Source organism: Tursiops truncatus, chromosome 10, assembly GCF_011762595.2.
Source record: "Tursiops truncatus isolate mTurTru1 chromosome 10, mTurTru1.mat.Y, whole genome shotgun sequence".
NCBI lineage: Eukaryota > Metazoa > Chordata > Mammalia > Artiodactyla > Delphinidae > Tursiops > Tursiops truncatus.
Window position 1 is genome coordinate 63269832 of NC_047043.1, and position 21169 is coordinate 63291000.

The window sequence follows — 21169 nt, forward strand, 5'->3', positions numbered from 1 at the left end:
TTTATTTCTTATTTATTTATTTAGTTATTTAGTTAGTTAGTTAGTTATTTTTGTGGTACGCAGGCCTCTCCCTGTTGTGGCCTCTCCCATTGCGGAGCACAGACTTCGGACGTGCAGGCTCAGCGGCCATGGCTCACGGGCCCAGCCGCTCCGCGGCATGTGGGATCTTCCCGGACCGGGGCACGAACCCGTGTCCCCTGCATCGGCAGGCAGACTCTCAACCACTGCGCCACCAGGGAAGCCCAACCCTTTTATTTCTTAGTCTGCTGCTTTCACTGTACTGATGTTTACTTCAATCTACCATGTGATAAATGTGGTACATGTCTATGTGGCATGATGTCTTACTGACCGTATGTTAAGTGTTTTGAGGGAAGGAACTGTGTCTCATTTTGGAATCTTTGCCTTACACATGATAAGTGTTTCCATAAATGTTAGCTACATTAATACATAAAAGACTGGTCTGGGGACCTTCAAGTCATATGTGGCTAAACAAGCTACTACTGACACAGGAATGTGTCACATTTCACCACAGCTCAAAGGCAGCCAACCTGTATGAGGCCATCAGCAGACCATCCTCTGGACCTCCCTGAGGGCCTTTTCCCTCTAGGGCCATGCTCCTCTGGACAATGGAGAAATTTAGTCTCAATCCTGGACATTCTAAGAGGACCTTTTGATATACAGACTTATATACAGTGAGGCTAGAGGTTTATTTCTGCTTCTTTACACTTTTCCGCAGTACTGCTTTTATAATCACAAACACAGTTCCCAGAGAGCCTGGTCTTTGGGTTGGTGTCAAGGCAGCTGGTGGGTGGCTCCCTACTTGAAACCTCTGACCAGCATCAGTAAGGTCTATAGTCCCACAGAGACTGAGATACACCTGATCATGAGTGTGTTTCCTTATCTTAAAACAAACTTCAAACTGCGTCCCCTTGGCGGGGTGGGGTGGGGTGGGGGGAACCCCAGGAACCACTTCAGGGAGGGAGGAAGGCTGAGGGGGGCATTTTAGGTACCCCCTGCCAATCCTGCATCACAAAGCAGTTCTGCGTGCAATTACCTTGGAGAAGTCTCCTATAAGGTCCCTTGGGTCATTATCCAAAATATTCTCAATGGTCCCTTTTGGGGAAGACACCAGGCATAAAGACTGATGTAGAATCTGTAACAAATCAAAGGTGGAGAATGAGGCCAGGCTTCTGAACAGAACTTATGAAAACATTCACCTGGAATATGTCAGGAAGAAGAGACTGAAATGTTAACATTCATATTTAGCAAAAAGATACCTTTCTTATTTGACTGAATCTAGAGTGAAAAAAAGAATATGGGTTACTGACTAGGTATACTGTTATTTGAACTGAATTCAATTCTAACTGAACTGCTCTGAAACTTCCTTTTTTTTTTTAAAAAAAAAAAAAGAAGGATTAAAATTAGGGCTAAGTCTAAAAAAAGTATTTCTTAGTTCTACCCACTGAGAAGCTCCAGGGTTGCAGTAAGTAGCCCTTAGGTCAGTGTGCTCTCTAAATAATACAGCTGACCGCTGAACAACACGGGGTTTAGGGCCACCATCTCACATCCCCGAATTCAACCAACCACAGACCATGCAGTACCACAGTATGTATTTATTGAAAAAAATCTGCGTATAAGGGGACCTTACAGTTCAAACCCATGTTGTTCAAGGGTCAACTGTATTTTCCACTAAAAGAAACCAGAGCTTTTTGATTGACTCCAGGCTGGGACAAGAAATGTACAAGATAAACCTGGAACACTTTGTCATTAGTAGCAAGGAAGCACTCATATTTCAAAGGACACATCAAAAGGGCTAATCGTGGGGAAGTAAGGATTTCTTTTATACACTTAGTGTATTTTATATTATTTATTTGGCTGCACCAGGTCTTAGTTGTGGCATGCAAACTCTTGGCTGCGGCATGTGGGATCTAGCTGCCTGACCAAGGATCGAACCTGGGCCCCCCGCATTGGGAACGTGGAGTCCTAGCCACTGGATCACCAGGGAAGTCGCAGGATTTCTTAAGCAGTACACAAAAAACACGAAACATAAAAAGACTGATAAATTAAAACATGTTTAAAAAAAAAAATCAAGAAATTCTGTTCATCAAAACAACAAGATTAGGTAAGAACAGGCAAGCCAGAGTGGGCAGATATGCATCCATCTCAATAAAATATTCATCTCTGAATATATAAAGCATTCCCACAAATAAGAGACAACCCAATAGAAATATGGGCTAGAAACTTGGCTGAGTAATAGAGAAGAAAATCTAAGACCAAGAAAAATAACTATCAGGGAAATGCAAGTCAAAATCAGATACTACACACTCACCAGAATGGTTAAAGTTAAAGAGATGAACAACACCGGATACTACTGGTAAGGATGTGGAAGAACTGGAACTCTCACACACTGTTCTGAGTACAGCCAACCCTCGGTATCTGTGAGATTGGTTTCAGGACACCCAAGGATGATCATATAAAATGACACGTAGTACAGCTAGTGCTCAGTAAAAATACATTGCAGGGGCTTCCCTGGTGGCGCAGTGGTTGAGAGTCCGCCTGCCGATGCAGGGGACACGGGTTCGTGCCCCGGTCCGGGAAGATCCCACATGCCGCGGAGCGGCTAGGACCGTGAGCCACGGCCGCTGGGCCTGCGCGTCCGGGGCCTGTGCTCCGCAACGGGAGAGGCCGCAACGGTGAGAGGCCTGCATACCAAAAAAAAAAAAAAAAAAAAAAAAGAATGCATTGCAAAGTTGGTTAAATCCATGGATGCGGAGCCCCCAGATACGGAGGGCTGACTGGACAACCACTTTGGAAAGCTATATGGCAGTGTCTGCTAAAGCTAAACACATGCCTAGCCTAGGACCCAGCAAGTCCACAAGAAAAGTTAAAGTGCATGTTTACAAAATAAATTGTATAAATACCATCAACTAGTATTTGACAAGGGAGCCAAGAATGCTCAATGAAGAGAAGATCAGTCTTCTCAATAATAAATCATGCTGGAAAAACGGAATATAAACATGTGAAAGAATGAAATTAGACCCCTATCTTACACTACTCACAAAAAATAACTTGAAATGGCTTAAAGACTTAAATGTGAGACAGGAAACCATAAAACTCCTAGAAGAAAACACAGGAAAAAAGCTCCTTGACATGAGTCTTGGCAATGACTTTTTTAGATTTGACCCCTAAGGCACAAGCAACAAAATAAAAAATAATTGAGACTACATCAAACTAAAAAGCTTCTGCCCATTAAAAGAAATCAACAAAATGCAAAGACAACCTATAGAATTGGAAAAAATATTTGCAAAATATATTATCTGATAAGGGGTTAATATCCAAAATATATAAGGAATCCATACAACTTAATAGCGAAAAAACAATCTTTTTTTTAACGTCTTTATTGGAGTGTAATTGCTTTATAATGTTGTGTTAGTTTCTGCTGTACAACGAAGTGAATCAGCTATAGGTATACATATATCCCCATATCCCCTCCCTCTTGCATCTCCCTCCTACCCTCCCTATCCCACCCCTCCAGGCGATCACAAAGCACCGAGCTGATCTCCCTGGGCTATACAGCTGCTTCCCACTAGCTATCTATTTTACATTTGGTAGTGTATATATGTCAATGCTTCTCTCTCACTACATCCCAGCTTATCCTTCCCCTCCCCGTGTCCTCAAGTCCATTCTCTACGTCTGCATCTTTAAAATAATCTGGTTTTAAAAAGTAGGCAAAGGACCTGAATAGACATTTCCCTAAAGATACACAAATGGTCAACAGGTACATGAAAAGATGATCAATATCACTAATCGTTTAGGGAAATGAAAATCAAACTGTTGTACAATGAGATATCACTTCATGACTATAAGAATGGCTATCATCGAAAAGAAAAGATGGGGACTTCCCTGGTGGTGCAGTGGTTAAGAATCCGCCTGCCAGTGCAGGGTACATGGGTTCAAACCCTGGTCCGGGAAGAACACACATGCCGCAGAGCAACTAAGCCCATGTGCCACAACTACTAAGCCTGCGCTCTAGAGCCTGAGAGCCACAACTACTGAAGCCTGTGGGCCTAGAGCCTGTGCTCTGCAACAAGAGAAGTTACCGCAATGAGAAGCCCGAGCACCACAATGAAGAGTAGCCCCCACTCGACGCAACTAGAGAAAGCCTGCGCGCATCAACAAAGACCCAACGGAGCCATAAGTAAATAAATAAAAATGAAAAAAAAAAGAGGGAACTCCCTGGCGGTCCAGTGGTTAGGACTCCACACTTTCACTTTGGGGGTCCGGGTTCAATCCCTTGTCAGGAACTAAGATCCCGCAGTCCCCATGGTGATGCCAAAAACAAACAACAACAACAACAACAAAACAAGAAACAAGTGTTGGCAAGGATGTGAAGAAAAGTGAACCTTTGTACAATATTGGTGGGAATGTAAAGTGGGATGGCCACTATGGGAAACAGTATGGACGTTCCTCAAAAAAATTGAAAATAGGGACTTCCCTGGAGGTCTAGTGGTTAAGAATCTGCGCTTCCAATGCAGGGGGCATGGGTTTGATCCCTGGTCAAGGAACTAACAGCCCACCTGCCGTGCAGTGCAGCAAGCAGACAAAAAAGAAAAAAAAAAAAATCAAAAACAGAACTAACTAGGAGCCAACAATCCCACATCTGGGAATATATTAGAAGGAAACGAAAACACTATGTCAAAGAGATATCTGCACCCCCATGTTTAGAGCAGCATTCTTTATAATATTCAAGAAATGGAAATAACCTAAGTGTTCATTGACGGATGAATGGATAACAAAGTTGTGACACACACACACACACACACACACACACACACACACACAATGGATTATTACTCAGCCATACAAAAAGAAGGCAATCCTGCCATTTGCGACAACATGGATGGACCTTGAGGGCATTATGCCAAGTGAAACTGAAGTAAGTCAGACAGAGAAAGACAAATAACTATATGACATCACTTATATAGGGAATGAAAAAACTTAAAAAACACAATACAAACCATCACCACAACCACCAAAACAAAAACCAAACTCATAGAAAAAGAGATCAGATTTGTGGTTACCAGAGGCAGGCAGTGGGGGAGGGGGATTGGATGAAGGTGGTCAAAACGTACAAACTTCCAGTTATAATATAAATAAGTACCAGGGATGTAATGTACAACATGATGACTACAGTTAAGCCTGCTGTATGGTATATATGAAAGTTGTTGAGAATAAATCCTAAGAGTTCTCATCACAAGGAAATAAAAGAACTAAAATACCTAGAACTAATTGACAATGAAAAACACTACAATCAAAGTTGTGAGACAAACCTAAAGTAGTGGGAAATTTATATATCTACATAGAACAGGACACAAGAAAAATTAAAACTAACATCAAGGAAAAAAATTTATGGCCCTACTCCATGGCCCAACAAGTAGGGAGCTTAGACTTCCACCCCTGCCCAGCTGTACTTAAGTGTCCCAATCTCTACTCCACTGGGATGGTGTCTGAGGAGGCCTAGAAGGGAGCCTGAACTCCCAATCCTGCCCAGCAAACATGAGGCTTGCCCCACCCTAGGTGGCATATCAAGGGAACCTGAACTTCCATCCCCACCTTCCTGCAGTACCAGAAGACTGACTGCTAAAACAGAAGAGTTACATAGCCTCATAATATCCAAAGAATATAGATATAACTGAAAAATCCCTTGTCATACCAAGAACCAGGAAAATCTCAGCTTGAATAGGAAACAATAATCAACAGAAAGCCTCAACAGAAAGCCACACCAGAAACAGACGTTGGAATTGCCTGACAAGGATTTTAAAGTAGCCATTATAAAAATGCTTCAACAGGCAATTATGAACATGATTGAAACAAATGAGAAACAAGAACAGCAAGTCTCAGCAAAGAAAAAGAATCAAATGGACATTTTAGAACTGAAAGATACAATATCACAGTCCTTGAGCAAAAAAGAACCTGCATAACTAACCTCCTGGGGCTTCTTTGGACTAGCTGCCTCTTCGGGACTGGCCCCAGCCACGCTCTTCCTCCGCTTCCTATTTCCACGTGGGGACTCCTCTTGCGATCGGTCTGGTCTTTTCAACGTTGACGGGATGGTGGAGCTACACGTGGAAGGGGAGTCAAACAGCTTGCAACGATTGCCCTTGGTGGGGGTGGGGGGGGAAAGAGACCCATTTAATGTATTTCATTAACATACACTCACTTGAATGGTAAAGAGAATAGATCAAGGACTTCCTGGGATGGTTGAAGATTGATCCATCCTAAATTAAGAAACAGACACTGTCCATTTATCTAGTGCCTGGCACATTGTAGACACCAAGTCCCTGGTGTTCAATGAACATGTTCTAAAGCTGACATTATATGGAAATGAGGAAGACTATCCATGCCCTCAAAAGCCTACTGTCTGCACAGGGTCCTAAGCGTCAAATAACTGTTACCTTCCAGCCAGGGACACATTTTTGGCTTCCTCTTCCCTTCTAGTTTATTACTTGCACTTTGCTGGAACAGCTTGAACAGGCTTTAACAGCCCACCTTAATCCAGAAGGGTGTGCGGTAGCTGGATTATACTATAAATCAGAGCCAGTTAAGGTGGTAAAATAGAGTTGAGCCTAAGTTTGCAGGGGGCAGGGGTGCCTTCAAAACTGTTTTCAAAAGTCCTTCTCTCTACTTGTTTGTTTTCTTTCTGGATTGTACCAAAGCTTTTTTTTTTTTTTTTTTTTTTGTGGTACGCAGGCCTCTCACTGTTTTGGCATCTCCCGTTGCGGAGCACAGGCTCTGGACACGCAGGCTCAGCGGCCATGGCTCATGGGCCCAGCCGCTCCGCGGCATGTGGGATCTTCCCAGACCAGGGCACGAACCCATGTCCCCTGCATCGGCAGGTGGATTCTCAACCACTGCGCCACCAGGGAATCCCTGTACCAGAGCATTTTAACTCAAGACTTACAAAGCCAAAGGAAATACACGAAGATGTGCTATAGTACTTGATCTTTTAAAGACTAATTTCTCAGAGTCTGAGGGCAGCCCACCTGACTAGGGGTAAAGACAGTCTGACTTCAGCTCTCTAAACTCATCTCAGCCCGTTCACAACTCAGTGTTCCTTGGCAGGGCTTTTCCTTCTGTGCTGAATGCCCTTTCATACCCTGTAAACCACTCCCTTTCAAGCTGATACTAAAATTTCAGTGTTGCCTCTTCTTTGAAATGTTCCTGATAGTCACCCAGCAAGTGTGTCACTCCCACACTGGCTCTCCTAGAGACCAAGGATTTTCCCCTTATTTTTCTGAAGTTTATTTTAACAGTATGTTGTTCAGAAAAGCAAGGTCAGTTTTGTCTTGTTTTTGTTTTTTACCTAAGAGAGCTGGAAGCATTTTTGGGAAGAGGGCTTACTGCTTTCAATAGGATCTCAGAGGAACTGTAAACTCCTCAAGGGCAGAAACCCCAGTTCCAACTCAGCCCCTGGCAATTGTGAGTCTACTATGTTTGTGAAAGGAAACCCCCCACTGTGAAGGGCCCACACATACTATTCATGATTTTTAAATCCAACTTATAAAACTGATAGCCATTTCCTAAGCATTCTCACACTGTATATAATTTTGTCTTTCAAAAGGACCTAGTAAATTTCATCATAACATTTGTACTGGGGTAGCCTATTCCCTCAGAGCTTTGCACATTAATCTACTATAATGTGTAAGTGGCTTCAAGACTATAGTTCATTTGTTCCATATTTATAGTTCAGGGACACTGATACTTAAAAATATACTTATCAGGGCTTCCCTGGTGGCACAGTGGTTGAGAGTCCACCTGCCAATGCAGGGGACACGGGTTCATGCCCCGGTCCGGGAAGATCCCACATGACGCAGAGCAGCTGGGCCTGTGAGCCATGGCCGCTGAGCCTGCACGTCCGGAGCCTGTGCTCCGTGACGGAAAAGGCCACAACAGTGAGAGGCCCGCGTACCACACACACACACAAAATATATATATATATATATATACACACACATATACTTATCAATTTATATGTATACCTAAGGGTGTGTAACTGTATTTGTATTGTGATACTATCTCACTTTCCCTAGGTGTTTGCATAAATGAGGATATGTTCCTGTACAGGCACAGCCTTGCGTCTGACTGTTTGAAAGTGTCCCTGATGGAAACAGAAGCCTACAGTCTATATAGATAGGTGGGTATTTAAAAAAAAATATATATATATATATATATGTAGATAGAGAGAGAGAGACAGAGACAGAGAGAGAGAGAGAGATTTTGTGAGTTACTGTTGTTTGCCAAGTGTGCTGATGCTAAGGAATGTAAATAAATGAGAATGATATAAAAAAGTAATAAACAAACAACAACAAAAAAGTAAACAGTCTTCAGACTAAAGGCTTCAGATTGAGAAGGTTTTTTCAGGGAATTCCCTGGCAGTCTAGTGGTTAGGATTCGGCGCTTTCAATCCCTGGTTGGGGAACTAAGATCTTGCGAGCCGTGCAGCGAGGCCAAAAAAAAAAAGACTAATTAATTCCTCTTCAAATGAAGCCTTTCTGTCCTAACTTATTCAACCAGTCCATAATATCTATCACAGTCTGAGTCTCCTCCTTCTACTGGGTGTTCTCTGAATGTGCTCCAGTCTCTCCACATTCTCTCAGCTGTGGAAAGTAAAACAATACGGTAGTCCAGTGTGTCCTCTCCTTCCCCATCAGAACAGGGCAGGGCTAACATCTCCTTTTTCTGTTCTGGGCCAGGGTTCTCTAGTCAACACTCCTAAGGAAGGATAGCGCTATCTGCTACAGAGCCATCGGCTGGGTGGGTACAGATGGTACCTGTAGCAGAAGTCTTTCTATTCCTGCTGCCTGAGATCAAATTCCTTGTCAGATACAAACTGCTCACCCACGAAGCTGTCAGTTAAAATCTAAGCTGATACCAAATCTGACAGAGTTTGAGAATAACTGAGTCTCTTAAATTCAGTTTAGCAGATATTTTCCAGCACTATCCAGTGATCTTAAAGAAGTTAATAGAGAGGTCAGAGTTGTATAGAAAAGACATTAACTGACCAAGAACAGTTGAGATGAACTAGAAATTATAAAAACAAGAACTGCATGCATTTTATATTACCCAGACTTCCTCACACTTCAATGAGGACAAAAACAAAAACAAAAACAACTCCAAACAAACTTGAAAAAACAGCGTGCATTAACACCAGGAAACACTAGCGACCAGTCAAGGGAAAGGCCCATAGACCCAACCACAGAATCTCAAAAGAAACAATTTTGATTCCTGTGGCTCCCTCTAGACACACTGGGACTTACCAGGTTTGTAGTTCTTCTCATGACAAGGGGAGCTGTCCAGAGGCTTGCCATGCAGGACGGGGTCTCTTCATCATTCTAAACAAAGAAAAACTGCGTCACAAAGGTCCAGCAGAGACAACATTAATTTAAATGCTTTAGAATTCTTCCTGCAGAATACCAGAAAGACCTGGATAGGAAGCATTCTAATGTTCACCCCCTTCCCCGTCCCCAACATTTTAAGGTCAGAAAAGAGTAACACTTAACAGTCCCGTTATCTGAGCATAGCTAAAGGTATGCCCCTGAGGGACCGTGAGGAGGCACCCTGTTCTCCTCAGCTTTACGCCACGTGGCAGCTATTCTTCCACTGTTCCTGATTCATATCTCTTGCCAGAAAAATGGATTGTCAGCTCCTTCAGGGTAAGAAGAATCACATCAGTGTCTTCTTTTGAACTCCTCCATAGGATTTAATCAGGCTAGAAGCAGAGTCTCAATAAATTCCCAACAAATGAATAAAAATATCCGCCAGTTGGGGGATCACTGTTCCTTTTCAGATGACTTCTCTCCAGGGTAGTCAGTAAAATGGATGGGAAAACACACACACATAGTACCTTCAGATTCTCTCCATCGAGAAGATCCATGAAGCCATCATCCTCATCAGACAAAGTGGCAGTCACAGGGGAGTGGGGCATAAAAAAAGGAGTGAAATGCCCTGGTTCACTGCCATCTCTTTCATTTGAGGAAAGCTACAAGACAGAATTCATGGCTTGTTAATAAATAATTAGCTTTGACTTCCTTGGATGGGTCACTAGTTTTTATGAGGAAAACATATTATATTTTTTGTAAGAAGTTTTAGCAGCTCTAATCAAAGGAAAATGAAACCTAAGATTATAAATGAATTGATGTCCACACACAGTTCTGAGTAGAGTCAGGCCAAGTAGCCTTCACAAAGAACACTCCCCAGGAGCAATTCACCTTACAGTGAGATCTGGGGCTAGCCTCTTGTGAAGGGCAAGGTTTGTTTTTTCTGAGGATCATAATTGGTGAACAGGGATCAGCATGGGGGTTGTGACAAAGTGATAATCTGCTAAAATGAGGAAGGGTGAGAAGATACCAAGTCTCTATGGAAACCACAGAATGGACTAGAGAATGCTTCTGTAACTCCAGTTCTGACAGAGGGATATAAAGTCAAGAAAGTTCTAGAAAGTCCATCCTAGGGACTTCTCTGGTGGTCCAGTGGTTAAGAATCCACCTTCCAATGCAGGGGACACAGGTTCGATCCCTGGTTGGGGAACTAAGATCCCACATGCCATGGGGCAACTAAGCCAGAACGCCACAACTAGAGAGCCCACGTGTCGCCAACTACAGAGCCCACGTGCTCTGGAGCCCATGTGCTGCAACTAGAGAGAAGCCTGCGAGCTGCAACAAAAGATCCCGCATGCCTCAACAAAGAAAGTCCATCCTAGACTTGGAACTGGAATTTAAATGACAGTTGCTCACTTTTAACTGAGGAATTACTTGTGCTAGACACTAGGATATAACCTTTTATGTATAATCCCATTTAAGCCTCACAATACACTAAGGGTAGTTAATCCTGTTCTTTTTATTTAACGAATCAGGAAACCAATGCTTAAGAGAGGTTACCAAGGTCACACAGCTCACCTGTTTGACCACAAAGCCCAAGCTTTTCTCCCCACTATACTCTCCCTAAGAGAGACCATTCCTGGAGTCAAAATATAGAGTATATCTCATTAAGCAACACTATCTTGTTTTTCAGGTAAAACCCCCATTATAAAATGAATATATATTTAGTATAGAAAATTTATAAAAACCACTCAAAAATCTACCATCTAGAGATAAACACTGCTAATAAATACATTGATGATAATGAATTATTTCTTTTCCAGGCACTTCCCAAAGCCAGGAAAAAAGTTCAGAGATAGATTTTTTTCTCTCCCATAGCAACGAATCTCTTTGGGGTATGAATGCATTAATCCTCAAGCATCCCTCTGGTTTTCTGAGTAGATACCTCACCTAGGGGTCCTCTCTGCAGCTGGCCTACTCTGGTTCAGGCACTAGCTTTGCTTCACAATATAAAACAAGTTCTGGGTTGCCTCTCATCCTCCACAAGGGTACCTGAGCACACCCTGGGCACACTGGCAGTTTTTCAGCCAGCAGAGCCTAGGAGCAGGTAACTCTATCATGGGGCAGCACCCACTGAAGGCTCACCCTATGGTATAATACCAATTTCTGTAACCCAGCTTCTGGCGTTCCCAGGTGCAGATATGCTATAGAAAATGACAATCTCTGGACAGGACCTAATTCTTCCTCCATGATTCCTACACCAAGGAGCCATTATGAGGAAATATAGATGGTGCTTAAAGACTAAAAGCAAGGATACAAAAGAACTACCCTCTGGGACTTCCCTGGTGGTCCAGTGGTTAAGAATCCGCCTTCTAATGCAGGGGACTCAGGCCCAATCCCTGGTCCGGGAACTAAGATCCCACATGCCACAGGGCAACTAACCCCGTACGCTCTAGAGCCCGCGTGCCATAACTAGAGAGCTCGCGTGCTACAACTACTGAGCTCGCACACTCTGGAGCCCGTTTACCACAACTAGAGAGCCCACGTGCCACAACTAGAGAGTCTGTGTGCTGCAAATACTGAGCCCGCATGCCACAACTAGAGAGAAGCCCCATGTACCGCAACAAAAGATCCCACATGCCACAACAAAGATACTACATGCCTCAACTAAGACCCAATGCAGCCAAATGAATAAATAAATATTTTTAAAAGAAAGAAAGAAAGAAATACCCTCTGACATGATCAAAAGCCAAACCATTGCGCTTAGCACTGGCTTTCTTTCAGTTTGTACCCTCAGCACCTACAATTAGGGATGGCCAAGTGATTACAGGAAACCCTGGTGCTGTGTTCTTCAGGTGTACACTAGAGATATTTAGTTTTGGATACCCAGCTCTCAGAGGGTTACTGTGTACTTGGGAATCAGCAGACTGTTTAATTCTGGTCTTCATTTATCTGTGTCCTTTGGCAAATCACCCAACCTCCCTGACCATACTTTCCCAATCTGTAAAGTGGGGTAATTCCAGCTACTTCACAGGCTTATGAAGATTAAAGACAGGAGAACATAAATTGCTTTGTGCAAATGCTAGACAGAGTAGTGATACTAGCTGAACCTGAACCTCAGACCTTAAGCCAGACTGGAAAGCTGTATTTTCAGATGCAAGTTCCCAGGAAAACCTGGAAACCAAATGTGGTCATTTTGTCAAGCTGGGCCTCTCTAGTCCATAGCTATCTGTCAGATCATCAGCAGGAAATTAGGAAGTAATGACAGTCTCTGGCAAGTAAATAACTGTGGGACAAGTGGCCCCAAATACTGTCAAGTAGCCTGATAGGCAATGGGTTCACTGGTATACATAATAGTTCTTAATAAACCAAGTTTGGAAGAAGACAAGTGCTCTCTTCAAACAAAATCAGTCTGGGAAGTACCTCTCAGCATTCAGGACGCATCGTAAAAGACAAGTTTGAAGTAAGACATACAATCCCACCATACATACATTCAGAAGAATGACCCAGGACGCCTGCAGAATTCCCATAATTGACAAGGTCAAATATTCCTTGCTCAAGTCCAATATTTCAAACATATCACCTCTCACTTCTGCTTCTGCCTGTCTGCTCTCCAGACACAGCAGAAACACGAAAAATGTGAGTCTAGTTTCAAAAAACAAAGTCAAGGTAAAGACAGCAAGAGCTACTGCTTCAACTCTAGGTTAAAGAGGGTGCTTTCATCTCTTCCCATCAGAAACTCCCAGGACTATGAAAGCCAGAGCACATACCATCCGAGCTGGGGCAGAGTTCTGCCTCTGTGTGAAGAGATCTTTACCCTCCTGCAGTCCATGAGCATGCAGGCAACCTCGAGATGCAGGTCTTACTGGCTTCTTAAACTCAAAGGCTTCCTGCAAGACGGTATAAATTGAGACATCATCCACTGTCTATGAAAACCAGCTCTAGGGTCTCAACTATAGCTTCAGGAAACAAGCAAGGGAGTGGGTATTGATCACCTGCCTCCAAACCCATTTCTGATCTAATTCCAATACTGGATCTGTGTAATTAAGAATTTCAAAGATTCTGTCAAAAGCTAACTTCTAATACAGCACTTTTTTCTCTTACCGCAAACACTTTATTTCCTAATAAACACATGCGTATCTGCCAGGTACACAAAACACTATAAGTTAAAAACTAAATCAACAACTGTCTATCAACTATACTTCAATTAAAAAAAAAAACTTTCTAGGGCTTCCCTGGTGGCACAGTGGTTGAGAGTCTGCCTGCCGATGCGGGGGACACAGGTTCATGCCCCGGGCTGGGAAGATCCCACATGCCGCGGAGCGGCTGCGCCCGTGAGCCATGGCCGCTGAGCCTGCGCGTCCAGAGCCTGTTGCTCCGCAACGGGAGAAGCCACAACAGTGAGAGGCCCGCGTATCGCAAATAAAAAAAACTTTCTAAAATCGAAAGCAATTTCATTTCAATATAATTGAATAGGAATAAAAACTTTTCAGTCTAAACTTAAAAGAGGGCTTTATATTTTCCATCTTCTTCCTACCAATAGGAGATAATTAAGTGGAAAACAAAGTTACTGCTTTCCATACTAAAAGCAATGGGGAAAAAAACTAACGACAACATAATGACTATAGCTAACACTTCTGGATGATAAGAGAGTAAATCCTAGGAGTCCTCATCACAAGGAGAAAAGTTTCCCCTTTTCCTTTCTTTTCCTTTTATTGTATCTATATGAGAAGATGGATGTTAGTTGAACCTACTGTGGTAATCATTTCACAATACATGTAAATCAAGCCATCATACTGTATGCCTTAACTTTACAGTGATAAATGTCAATTATTTCTCAATAAAACGAGAAAAAAAAAACCAAAAACCGTTCTGGTTTATTCAACCACTTGGATGAATCTCACATAATGTTGAGTGAAAGCCAGAAGTGATAGAATACATACTGTATGATTTCATTTACTTAAAGTTTAATAGCACTAATAATTCCCCTACCCTAAAATATCCACTGAAGAACTTGTTAAGCACAGCTAACATCACAGAGTATTTACATGCCCATACAGTGCTTTCAGTGCATTAGCTCATTTATCCATCCGATCATCCCCACTTTAGAGATGATGAAACTAGGCCCATAGGTTAAGTGATGTGCCGAAGATCTGGCTTCATAACCCGACTGGACAACTCCAGAGCAAGAGCTCTTTAACCTATGCTGTTTCCCCTCCAGAATGAAGCTCTAAGCAGGCAACCCTGGGAGAAGCCAACCTGGGGTTGTGGGGAGAGAGACCAGGCATGAGTACAATAGCATTAGACTGTTTGGTTAAATGTACTACACAGAGGGAGACGTAGTGTTCTAAGCACTCAAGGCAGGAACTCATTTCTGTATCTCCCTCAGGACATCTTGCAAGTTGCCAAAGGAATCACTGGGAGAGTTCATGGAAGCAGTAGGTTCTGGAAGTATTAAGTCTGGAAGATTATAAGAAGTATGATATGGAAATAAACAGATATGGAAATACAGTGAGAAAGAAGACTGGGAAAGCTGAGCTGATTCACTGAACTCTTTTGGTGCCTACTCTGTGCAAGGGGCCCCGCCAGGTGTGAGAAAAGCCAGGCCAGGACGTTCTTGGACTTTTGGCTGCACCACCCCAACTCACCTTCTAAGCTACCATTTCAGTTACTCTGAGATCCCCTGGGACTTGTTGGCTCTGTTCTTTCAAATACTGTCAAGAAGCATTTCCCTAAACTTCTAACTCATCCCAGGGTCAGCACAAAGAGGCAAGGAAGGCCTGGCCAGACCCTTCCAGATAAAGTGTTCATGGATATAATTCCTACTCAGAGCTACCTTCTGAGCAACTCCTACCTGCCAGGAACCATTTGAAATGCTTTATCTACATTATCCTTATTTAATTCCCACAATAATCCTACAAGGGACTGTTACTCCTATTTCACAAAGAAACAAAGAAGGCTAAAAAAAAGCCAAGGTCACAGCCAGCAAGCAGTAGGATTCAAATCTAAGTTTTTCTGACTCCAAAGACCATCATGACTTTGGTGAAGGTTTAGTCTCCCAGGAAGCAGCCAGCCCAGCTACTTCTCCATAAGCCATGAACACTTGTGGGTTTGACCTGTGCCCCCAGGTGAGTAGATTAACGCCACACTCACGTTTTCCTTGTTCTCATCCTGGTCAATTAGCTGAAAGACATCATGGTCAAGAGAATCAGAATGGCTCCTCTTCAGAGCTGGGCTACACCCCAAGAGCTTCTGCTATTAAAGTGAAAAGAGGAATTAGGGTACATAAATGAAAATTCAATGGAAACTCAGTTCTAAAAGAAAAAACATATGGTGGTGGTGGGTTGGGGAGACCTAGCCCCTCATACACTGCAGTGGGTAACCAGTAAATGTGCCTAGGGCTCCACCTTGAGAGAACACAAGATAGAAGTTCCCACTACATGGATTTACACCTAACTTCACAACGTCTACAGCCCTCTCAGCAAGGACTTAGGTACCAAATCAACCCCAAAATAACATCACTTACATAAAAAGAACCCCCTTCCTGGTTGGATAAAACTCTAATAGTTAGAGATGGAAGAAAAAGCCCTCAAGAGGTAGCCATTATTGAAGTTGCTTTAGGTAGAGTGTTTTGAATGTTTATGAGACAAAGTAAGGAAAAGCAGTCTGTATAAATTAAGGTCTACTATCAAGGTTATACTGGTAGCTAAGGGGCAGATAATAGGTATTGGCTCAAAATAAACAAGGGAACTAACTTACAGGCAGAGAATTTATTCTCCTCATGGGATTTTCAAGGCTGTAATGAAATCAGAAAGTAAATAATGAGAATAAAGCAAGTAAAGAGGTATACATATTAGCAGATGCAAACCTATAGTTTGGTGGGGTGAGGGGAGAGTCAAACATTCCCATTTTAGGCAAGATGGAAAAATAGATTTCTGAAGCTGTCCTGTTCTCATAAGCATCTCCACCGCTGGGCTTCTAGTGAAAAAAGCAAGCCCAGGTCTTCTCTTAAAATATACACGTTCTAGGGCTTCTCTGGTGGCACAGTGGTTGAGAGGCTGCCTGCCGATGCAAGGGACACGGGGTCGGGCCCCGGTCCGGGAGGATCCCACATGCCACGGAGTGGTTGGGCCCGTGAGCCATGGCCACTGGGCCTGAGCTTCCAGAGCCTGTGCTCCGCAACGGGAGAGGCCACAACAGTGAGAGGCCCGCGTACCACAAAAAAAATAAATAAATAAAGTTTTTCTAAACACAAATATTTAAAAGCAGTGAATACGTACTTTTCTTTACTATCCAAGGGCCCAGGAGAATCCAGACAGAAGCCTGTGGGAAAGTCAAACAAACAAAACACCTCTCAGGATTTAACACATGATGCACCACTTTGTCATTGAAATAAATAAATAAAACTACTAGTACTGTTTCTTTAAGGCCATCAACAAAGGCTCATGGCTTGGACTTTTGACAGAATTGAAGTTGAGTCTCCATGATTGCCAAAACTTTTGTAAAAGTCTAAATATTTTCATAGTATATCTACTCATCCTTTCCTACTTGCAAATAGCATCATGGAAAACAGGATTTGAGGAGAGTGAATTAAACCAAACCTCGTGACTTATTTACAAAACAGAAACAGACTCACAGATGTAGAAAACAAATTTATGTTACCAAAGGGGGAAAGGAGGAGGTGGAGGGGATAAATTAGGAGTTTGGGATTAGCAGATACAAACTACTACATATAAAATAGATAAACACCAAGGTCCTACTGTATAGCACAGGGAACGATATATATTCAATATCTTGTAATAACCTATAATGAAAAAGAACTATATATATGTATAACTAAATCACTTTGCTATACACCAGAAACTAACACAACATTGTAAATCAACTATACTTCAATCAAAATAAAAAAAAGTTCCTAAACCAAACCTCATGATTGCTTCGTTATTCAGATAGAGGTTACCCAGGCTAACTTTCTGTGAGTTCCAACCACGGAAAGAATAGGTACCTGTTTTCTGGAATAGTTTTGGTTTCAAATATCTTATATCCTGTCAGATCATATGCACAACTCAGTGGGTTGGAAAATACAATTATGTTCTCTGACAAGCAAGGCAAGTATTTATTGCCTTCAACAAAATAACATAAAGTGAGGTGCTCAACTCACCAACGGCAGCAGAATAGAGGAGACACTGCTCAGCATGGCCCAGAGCCACCAGGGCCTGCCTAGCGCACACCTTTCCTCCACGATGTCTAAATAATCGTACAGGAAGTTAGGTGTTACTGCTCCTGACATTCTCCCTTGCCAAACTGCCACAATCCTATCCCTGGTTCTTAAGAAGCCTACATTTTAAGACTTTTGCTCTTGCAGTTCCCTAACCTAAAGCATCTGTGCAAATATACCTTGCAGTAACATGAACTTATGGATTACAATAAAATGCACTGGCACAGTTTCTCCATAGCAGGCTCACTGAAATAATTTCATTATATATCCAATAATTGACTCAGCATTTTAACCAATAAGATTTCCTGAATGCCCTGTAGAGTGGTATGGTTAATTTCACACTATTACTCATCCTCAACACCAAGCACAAACCACCTCCCTGTGGCCACTTGACACGTTTCTTCTCTTCATAAACTGCCACAGGGGCTCCTTTGTACTGTTGTTAAGGGTGTTTGTAACTCAATGCCGGACTTTTCTGTTTACTATCTCAACTCACCAAACTAAGTTTCTAGGTGAAAGCGCACATTTCAGCAAATTCCAAGTATTGCTTCCCACACGGCAGACACATGATAAAAATGTTTAAGACTAAAAGAATACCTGAATCAGTTGATTCGGAGGAGCCCATTCTCTGCAGACAGCTATTCCTCACCTCCAGGGGCTGTTCATACTCACTGAAACCAAGAAAAGTAACACTCTCTATAGCTCTAGGACATAATTAAAAGGTTACATACAGGAGACAGGCCATGACATGGCAAGTTGCCATGCTGCCATCAACCATCATTACTTTCAGACCACACCACAGAACACTTGGCCACCCAGAACACCCAGTTAGCACTTGAGCATAAAAGGAGATGAGAAAAGAGTGGGTTAGCATGGTCTGGGTCACACTATAGGACAGGACGACAAAGAAGACTATTGGAGTATTTCCTGAAATGAGAGCATGTGTTCTAGGTACTGAGCTAGGAGCAGGGGTGAATAGGACAAGTTCCTGCTTTTCAGAGATTGGAAAAGACATGTGCTTATTTAGAAAATGTGACGTCCAAGATTGAAGAGAAAGCAGTTTCACCAGAAAAACGGTGGGATGCATTTTTTGCAATAAGGAAAACAGCAGGGAAATTTGTGGCATGGAAAGTTGAATAAAAAGACCTGGTCTTAGGAAAGCATCGGGGTGGACATCAGGAAGGTGCACGGAGCGAGGGATTGCGACGATTTTGCAAACGCCAGGAAAGAAAATGCCACGTCCCTTTGCTGAAAAGGAAACAAAGCTCACAGGATACTAAGCTCCTACGAGGTGGCTCAGCAAAGGGTGGAAGTGAGCGCCTAGGAGGGCCTGCTCTTCCCGCGTGGAGGGAGATTTCAAAGAGCTTCCTGGAATAGGGACAGAAGAGCACAGGGCAATCCGAAAGGGGTGGCGAAGGTGGGGAGTCGGGGCAGACCCACCCCCTACCGGGCCCGGCTCGGGGCTGAGGGCGGCCCTAGAGGGTCCGAACGGCCTCTCCCGCCCAACATTCGGCCTGGGGGGGGGGCGCGGGTGCACATGGCGGGCCCCCGCCGGTGGGGCCGCCCCCAAGCGGCGGACAGGCAGGTCTCGCTCTTCTCCCGGCCGGTTTCCCGGCCCGATCTACCCGAAAGCCGTCTGGGAGGCCAGCGGCCTGAGGCACCGCTCTTCGGTCCCTCCTCACCTGCCCAGTCCCTGCAGCTGGTCCATGGTGACCGTCAGGCTGGTGACAGGCGACAGGCCCCCGGCGGCTGGCGTGCTGAACAGCGCCTTCACGACGGGCTGCGGTGCGGGAGGGGGGCTGCAGGCGAAGAGCAGGCGGCGGCGGTGCGGGGGCTCCGGGCCCAGTTCCATGGCGGCGCCCTGCCTCCCAGGGATTCTGCTCCCTCTTCCTCCGCCTCTGCCGCGCCCGCCCCGCCCCGCCGGCACTGGCCTCGGCCGCGCGCCCCACTGCCGGCGCCCGCGGGTCAAACACAAACACGACCCCACGGTTCAGGGATGCGGCTGCCGCGGGCAAGCGAAGAGGACGGGCGGGTGTCCGGACTCGGCAGGCGCCAGACACAGGCGCGAGCGCTTCCCCTCACTCCGCGAGGCCGGCGGGCGGGCGCCGGCAACCTGAAGATTAAATCCAAACAAGCGGGGCAGGTCTAGGAGGGAGAGCGGCTAGACCGCGAGGCCACGGCCCGGTCTCACACTCTCTTCACTCTTCTTTCACTCTCTTGCCCAGCCCGGGAGTGCTGAAAACCAGGCCGACCTTCACCTCCCTCCCGCGCTGTCGCTGCCGAGGTGGCCTTTCGCGGTAATAGCTGCTCACTAGGGCCTGCCAATGCCCCGCCCTCCCTTTCCTAGTTGGCGCCAAACGGAATCCACCAATCAGTAACCAGTTCTCCTCCTCGCACAGGAATGGCAGCTAGGCTGGACCAATGAGAGGGGAAGAAGGAAGCAGCTCGCGGGACTCCGCGAGGTCACCCCTCCTCAGAAAGGGGAGGGGCCTAGAGGGGACCTGAGCTCCTCTGAGCCAGAGTGGCTCGGAGGTCAATGAAAACTCCCAGCTGAACCTGCGAGGCGCCGGGGGAGACCGGAAGCCCCTCTTGACCCATTGCATGGTGGGAAGCGTAGTTCGCACAGCCAGCGGCAGTCCAGTCACTACTTACCCCCGTTAGGCCAAAGCTATGTCGGCCGCCCGTCCCGCGCTCCGCAAACTGAGGAAATGTGGAGGGTGGAGAAGGCGGTCCGGGCCCTTCTCCCACCCTGGGCCTCCAGGCCCTAATTTTATCGCGAGAGAGGGAAGTGAATGACCCAAGGACTGGGCGCTGCCTCCTGAACACCAGGGCCCAACTCTGGACCGCTGACTCCTGTCCAACAGGTAGTTCTGGCCATGAGCCGCTGACCACAAGACTTAACCCTACGGCCTGGACTGTGGGCCTCGGCATTGTTTGCTCACCTCCATTTTAGCTCTTGTATAATACTTTTCTCAGAATCATTTCCTTCTCTCCCACCCTTTCTTACCTCATTGGGATAGCAATACCGTAAATATAATAATAGCTAATGCTTATGTAGTGCTTAGGTCCCCGTGTTCCAAGGGCTTTATCTATTAATTCGTTTGATTCTTTTTTTAAAAATTTATTTATTTTTGGCTGCGTTGGGTCTTCGTTGCTGCGCGTGGGCTTTCTCGTTGTGGGGAGCGGGGGCTACTCTTCGTTGTGGTGCACGGGCTTCTCACTGCGGTGGCTTCTCGTTGCTCTAGGGCGCAGGCTCAGTAGTTGTGGCACATGGGCTCAGTAGTTGTGGCTCACGGGCTCTAGAGCGCAGGCTCAGTAGTTGTGGCACATGTGCTTAGTTGCTTCGAGGCATGTGGGATCTTCCTGGACCAGGGCTCGAACCCATGTCCCCTGCATTGGCAGACAGATTGTTAACCACTCTGCCACCAGGGAAGCCCTAATTCGTTTAATTCTTAAACAGTTCTGTGAGACAGGAATTGTCCCCATTTTATAGATGACCAGATTTGTTGTTATATCCTCTGTACCAGTGGCAACTCCTAGAATGAATGATTTTATGAGAGAGGCAGAGGTACAG

General features: G+C 44.7%; 1 protein-coding gene across 11 annotated transcripts in view; it reads right to left on the reverse strand.

Annotated features, from left to right (window-relative positions):
* The window catches only part of CDC25A (cell division cycle 25A), a 45845-nt gene extending 25940 nt beyond the window's left edge, over positions 1-19905 (reverse strand). For 4 of the 11 annotated variants that reach the window (XR_004528530.2, XR_012334614.1, XR_012334615.1 and 1 more), the window contains exons 1-10: positions 19278-19904; positions 18193-18266; positions 16658-16700; positions 16137-16173; positions 15531-15632; positions 13148-13267; positions 9905-10039; positions 9318-9392; positions 5987-6160; positions 1055-1153 (exon numbers count right to left, since the gene is read on the reverse strand). Coding sequence is in view for 8 of the 11 variants with exons in the window: in XM_019946939.3 (XP_019802498.1) it covers positions 1055-1153; positions 5987-6160; positions 9318-9392; positions 9905-10039; positions 13148-13267; positions 15531-15632; positions 16137-16173; positions 16658-16700; positions 18193-18266; positions 19278-19447 (1029 nt within the window). In the remaining 3 variants the exon portion in view is untranslated. Of the gene's footprint in view, positions 1-1054; positions 1154-5986; positions 6161-9317; positions 9393-9904; positions 10040-13147; positions 13268-15530; positions 15633-16136; positions 16174-16657; positions 16701-17538; positions 17625-18192; positions 18267-19277 lie in introns of all 11 variants that reach the window. The other 7 variants (XM_019946941.3, XM_019946940.3, XM_019946935.3 and 4 more) reach the window with 7 other exon arrangements.
* Positions 19906-21169: the final 1264 nt, after the last annotated feature.